Source organism: Amblyraja radiata, unplaced genomic scaffold, assembly GCF_010909765.2.
Source record: "Amblyraja radiata isolate CabotCenter1 unplaced genomic scaffold, sAmbRad1.1.pri scaffold_673_ctg1, whole genome shotgun sequence".
NCBI lineage: Eukaryota > Metazoa > Chordata > Chondrichthyes > Rajiformes > Rajidae > Amblyraja > Amblyraja radiata.
Window position 1 is genome coordinate 46,571 of NW_022630696.1, and position 6,022 is coordinate 52,592.

The 6,022-nt window shown below is 59.4% G+C and overlaps 1 protein-coding gene across 1 annotated transcript; it reads right to left on the bottom strand.

Moving 5' to 3' along the window:
* Positions 1–528: 528 nt before the first annotated feature.
* On the bottom strand, positions 529–4,747 carry LOC116970243 (histone-lysine N-methyltransferase ASH1L-like). Its single transcript, XM_033016925.1, has one exon. The coding sequence runs from the start codon at positions 4,701–4,703 to the stop codon at positions 540–542; it is 4,164 nt and encodes a 1,387-aa protein (XP_032872816.1). The 5' UTR covers positions 4,704–4,747; the 3' UTR covers positions 529–539.
* Positions 4,748–6,022: the final 1,275 nt, after the last annotated feature.

The window sequence follows — 6,022 nt, forward strand, 5'->3', positions numbered from 1 at the left end:
TGCTGCCTGACCCGCTGAGACCTTCCAGCATTTTGTGTCTATCCCCAGTATCATTGCATCTTCAGCCCTTTCTTCACAAGTCTATCTTGATACAGCTCTGTGTTAGAGTTTAGTTTAGATATACAGCGCGGAAACAGGGCCTTTGGCCCACCGAGTCGGCACCGACCAGCGCTCCCTGCACTCTAGCACTGTCCTGTACACACTGGGGACAATTTGGCATTCATACCAGGCCAATTAACCTGCAAACCTGCACGTTTTTGGATGCGTGGGAGGAAACCGGAGATCCCGGAGAAAACCCACGCGGGTCACGGGGAGAACGTGCAAACTCCGTGCAGAGAGCACCCGCGGTCAAGATCGAACCCGGGCCTCTGCTCTACCCGCTGGGCCACCAAACAAGTGCTCTGCAAACACCGAACAGGCAAACAGCCTCCGTGTCTCACACTGGCACCACTTCACGCTAATTCTGAGGCTGCCCGATGCTGTTGGGATACGGCAATAATCGACACAGCGAAATCGACTTTTGAAACTCAGTACATTATTCAGATGTTCCCCATCCAGTCATTCCTACCTGCTGCAGTCAGGGCTGTTCTTTCTCCGGGAGAGGGCCGCTCCCACCTTAGTAACCTGCTCGGCAAACTATCCTGCGCGGCGAGAAGGTCGGGGCCGTCGGGCAGCTTCTTGCGGCCCGCACCGCTGGAAGGTTTGCTGGGCTTGTAGCTTCCTATTGCACTTGTAAACAGATTGGTGTGCTCCTCGCCGACGCTGGCCTCCGAGCCGGACAGGTAGCGGGCCACGCAGGAGGCGGCCGAGCCCTCGGCGCAGTCTATCTGGAGCGGAGTCTGCAGCCCCACCGAGATGGAGCCGTGCTCCGTGGAGTCCCGCCGAGCCCACTGGTCCCCCCGGCCCAGCAGCCCCTTGGACGAGGCCAGGTGGGTGAAGGGCATGTGGCAGCGGTGCTTGTCCTTGTGTTTGTGCCTGTCGGACATGTCGGACGCCTTCCCGTAGGCGTAGCGCCGCAGCAGCGAGGGGCCGACCGCCAGGCCGTCCACGGAGCCCGGCGGGCCCTGCTCGGACGAGCGGTGCTCCCGGTGCTTGTGCCGGTGCTTGTGCTTGTGCTCGTGCATCCAGCTGTAGGCCATCTCGGCCGGGATGCTGGCGTACGTGCCCATGGACAGCAGCGAGGTTCGGCTGCCCGCCAGGAAGGCCTCCGGCCGCAGGAGTCTGTGTTTCTTCTTGTGGTACTTGTTGGGGTTGAGCAGCAGGTGGCCGGCGTGCATGTAGGAGGGAGGGGGCATGGTGCCGCTCAGGGAGGGGGGTGGAGGGGGAGGGGGCGGCGGGTACAGCGTCGGAGGGTACCGGGCATAATAGCCCAAACCCAGCGGGCCGGCGGAGACTGCAGTCGGAGAGTAAGGCATACTGTAGGAGGGGAAGAAGCCTCCGTTGGCAAGGGGGAAACTCAGGCCGTGGACAAAGGGGACTTCAGTCATGGCCTCCCGCATTTTCGGCGGGCGCCCCCTCTTCTTCTTCAGTTCGGGCTTGCGGACATAGTGCATAGGGTCGAAGGGGAAGGGTGGGTGCGTGTAGAAGCTGCCAAAGTTGATGCGAAAGATGGAAGGGAGGATGTCTCTGGGGATGTAGTGATGGCTTCTGTGGGTTATTCTCAGCTCGCTCAGCCTGGTGATCAGCTCCTCCAACTCAGCCAGAAAGTTGGGGTCCTGCTTGTTCCGCAGCTGCAAGTACTTCTTCTTCCGCTTCCGCTTCTGCCGCTTCAGCTTGTCGTAGCTCAGGTAGTCGTGGGCCCGGCGCTTGCACTTGTGCTTGTGCTTCTCCTTCAGGCTGGAGAGGACGGCCGCGCTCTCGGCGGGCATGACCGAGACGTGGTCGAAGGAGTACCGCCGCTTCCTGGGGCCGCAGAACTTCTCGGCCCGGTCCGAGGTGCTGTTGTTGTCCGTGCCGATGCCGCTGTCGCTGGGGATCGTCTCCTCGCTGTGCGACTCGCTGATGGGCGAGGGGGTGGCCTCCTTCAGCGACGTCAGCTCGCACAGGTGGGACGGCGAGTTGGGCAGCAGCGTCGGCGGCGAGAGCTTGCGCCGCCCCTTGGAGGCCTTGCGGCCGGCCAGGGTCTGTGGGGCGCCGCTGCCCTTGCTGCCGTGCGGGTGCAGGTTCAGCACCGGGGTGGGCTCGATGAAGCCCGCGTCGCTGCTGGCCGGGCTCTGGCTTCCGCTCACCCCCGACGACTGGGAGTAGGTTGGCGACGGCAGCACATCCGGCACTGCCGACTGGGTGAAGTTTGGCGGCATCTGCCCTAGTGTTGTGGTGAATGCCGGTGGCAACGGCTTGCTATCCATCGACAGCATGCTACTGATGTACGGACCATCCAATGACATCTTGGGCTTCCTGCCCCTTTTCTTTCCTATGTAAATAGTTCCTTTTTTGCTGACGTTGATTTGTTGACCCACCTTGGAGCCGAAGGTGGCTGTGAAGGTGGAGATGGTACTACTCATCTTAGATTGCACTTTCCCTTTACCACTAGACCCGCCGGCACTCAAGAGGATTTGGTTCAACAGCTTTTTCCGTTTCAGCGTCTTCATCTTGTTGATCTTTTTGATGAATTTCTTATCCAGAAGCGTTTTCATCAGTTGCCTCTTCCCCTTCTTGGACGATTTTGGGTCCGCCTCGCCCGCCGTTTGGTAGTCGTCACCGGCGGTCGGTTTCTGCGGGTATTCCGTCGGCTTGGCCTTCATCTCGCTCGGTTCGAGGCCCCGGTGGTGCGTGGCTTCCTCCTCCGGGTCGCCCACGCGATCAGCGGCGGCTGGAACCATGGGCTTGGCGGCGGGCGTCATCATCGTCAGCTGCTGCTGTTGCAGCTGCTTCTTTGGCCGCCCCCGTCTACGCTTGCCGGGCAGGGAGGTGACAAACACCTTGCCGGGCACGATCTGGGTTTCCGGCTGCAGTATCGGGGGGTCCTTCTCTCCGACAAACTCCTTGTTCTTCGACATCATGGAGAGCACTTTGGAAGGGGGGATCTTTAATGTCCTGTGTGGTGGCTGCTCCAGTTGAGGCATGGGGTCGAGCTTGGCTCGGGCTTTTTTAGGCTTGTGAACGTTTAAAACCCCACTTAACAGCGGAGGGTCTTGCAGACTATTTTTAGAGACCCTCTCTTCGTGGTGGCCCTGGGGGGATACGAAATGCCTCGGCCCCTCGGGCTTCTGAGGCAGAGGCGGGGAGATACAGGCCTTGGTCAACTTTGGCAGGCGGGCCTTGATGATTTTAGACTCACTGAACATCGATGGAAACCCCGGGCTCCTCATCATCGGAGGGTGGTCGGAGTGGATTTTTTGCTCGGGTCTGTACGTGGCAGGCTTCAGCAGTCCCGGCGTCGCTACCGGTGAAGCCAAACGCTCGCCAAAAGCACCGGCGGTACTGCTGACCACCACTTTCATGCGGGGGCTCTTCCCCTTCCTCTTGTTGACGAGCTTTGGCTGGAGGGTCTGGGGACTGGGGAGGGAGCAGCTGTGGTAGGTTCTCTGCAGCTGGTGTGCCATTTTCAGCACGCTGGGCTTGAGGGTGGGCTTGCTGTTCAGGAGGCTTTTAAAGCTGGCCACCGCGCCGACGTCCATCTTGTGCGCGGCGGAGCAGGGCAGGTCCCGGCTCCTCTCGGCCAGCTGTGCGAAAGCCTTCACGCTGTGCAGGCGCGGCGGGTGCAGGCCGCTCTTGGCGGGCGCCGAGTCCATGCGGAAGTTGTGGGGGTGGAGCTTGAAGCTGAAGTGGAGGGGGAGGGGCTGGCTCGCCACCGCCGGCTTGGCGTCTGCGTCGGGGGTCACCGACACCCTATCGGTCTCCGCCTGGGCGCAGGCGGGCTGGGGGGGGAGAGGAGGGGGGAAAGCGGCGATCCTGTTCAGAGAAAGTGCCGGGGCCGCTGGCGAGGGCACGGTGATGGGCCCGTCGGCACCGGCCGACCTCCTCCCGTAGATGTCAGCGCTGGGCGCGGTCCGGTGGTCAGCGGAAGTGCAATTTGTCGACGGCTGCTTGTCGAGCTTGGGGATGGCGTGCTCTGCCTTGTCCGCGGCAGGCTGCTGCTCGAGACGCGGCGGGATCCCACCCTTGCACGGCGCCCCGTCACCCACCGGGGAGTCGTGCCTTGCCGAGGCTTTCTCCAGCAGAGCCTCCTTGGTCATCGGGGTCAAACCAGACTTGCCGCAGGCTTTACCGTCCCTCCCGCACGGCGCGGCTTCCAGCTCTGCCGGGTTCACGTGCTTGTAGTCGGCGTAGCCTGGGTGGCTCAAGTGCTCTTTCACCGAGCTGGCGGCGGCGGCGGCAGCAGCAGCTGCAGCGAGACCAGCTTTGAGCTGGATCAGATCTCTGTTCATTACCATCCCGTTGCCAAGCATCTGCTTCCTAAACTTGGTTCTGGAGAACTTGGGCGCGGGGCAGGCGCTCTTCAGGGCGGCCGATTTCTCCACGTACGACGCCTCGCCATTCGCCTGCTCCTTGGCGTCGGCGTTCCGGCTGCCCACCGCGGCTTTACTACATTCGGTCTGGTCCAGAGCCGGGGGGGGAGGGGGGGGAGGAGGGGGCGGCGTGGGCGTGGGGGGTGGGAGCGGGGGAGGGGGCGGCGGTCTCTTCGGCTCCCCTCCTCCTGCCGCCCCCGCCGCCGCCTGCGGGTGGCGACTCTCCTCTGCGGACGATTCCGTCGCCTTCATTTCCTCGCTCTTGCCGTGCAGCTTCAGGGAGCCCAGTGCGTGCTGCGGGGGGGGAGCAAAGAGAAAAATATCAGGCAGACGTCGCAATCGAGAGGCAAAGATTAAAATGAATCATTTTGTTCACACGTTGAGAGTCCGCAACTCGCTCCTTTCCATCGACCATAGAAGTTGGGAGGTTTAATGGCCCTGTCCCACGGTATGAGTTCATTCCAAGAGCTCTCCCGAGTTTGAACTCGGAGATTTACGTTAATGGCCGCTCGTCGGTACTCGGGGCTCCCGTGGACATTTTTCAACGTGTTGAAAAATCTTCACCAGTCTTCCCGAGCTTGCCCGCTGTTAGCGAATTTTCCCGAGTACCTGCCGTTAGCGTTACGAGCCGCTAAGAAACGTCCCCGAGCTCCGATGTACCCGCTACGTTCATTCTCCGTGCTTACCACGAGTTTTTTTGTTTTTTTTATACTCTGGAGATCTCTTGGAATGAACTCGTACCGTGGGACAGGGCCATCAGAAAGAACTGCAGATGCTGGGAAAATCGAAGGTAGACAAAAATGCTGCAGAAACTCAGCGGGTGAGGCAGTATCTATGGAGCGATGGAATAGGTGACGTTTCGGGTCGAGACCCTTCTTCAGACTGAAGGTAGACAAAAATGCTGGAGTAACTCAGTGGGTGAGGCAGCATCTATGGAGCGAAGGAATAGGTGACATTTCGGGTCGAGACCCTTCTGGGTCTCGACCTGAAACGTCACCTATTCCTTCGCTCCATAGATGCTGCCTCACCCGCTGAGTTTCCAGAAGGGTCTCGACTTGAAACGTCACCTATTCCTTCGCTCCATAAATGCTGCCTCACCCGTTGAGTTTCTCCAGAATTTTAGTCTACCTATGATCAAGTTTTGATTACCCATTCTCCCAAGAAGCCCTCCAAAAATATTAGCACCAAACACCTGTGGGCACAAATGATACCGGAATAAATGGATGAGAGCCAACCGTGAGATTAGGTGGAACCAAAGGCAACACGCGATACATATTTAAAGCGGCTGGCCTTGTACACTCTGGAGTTTAGAAGGATGAGAGGGTATCTTATTGAAACATATAAGATTGTTAAGGGTTTGGACACGTTAGAGGCAGGAAACATGTTCCCGATGTTGGGGGAGTCCAGAACCAGGGGCCACAGTTTAAGAGTAAGGCGTCGGCCATTTAGAACGGAGACGAGGAAACACTTTTTCTCACAGATAGTTGTGAGTCTGTGGAATTCTCTGCCTCAGAGGACAGTGGAGGCCAGTTCTCTGGATACTTTCAAAAAAGAGCTAGATAGGGCTCTTA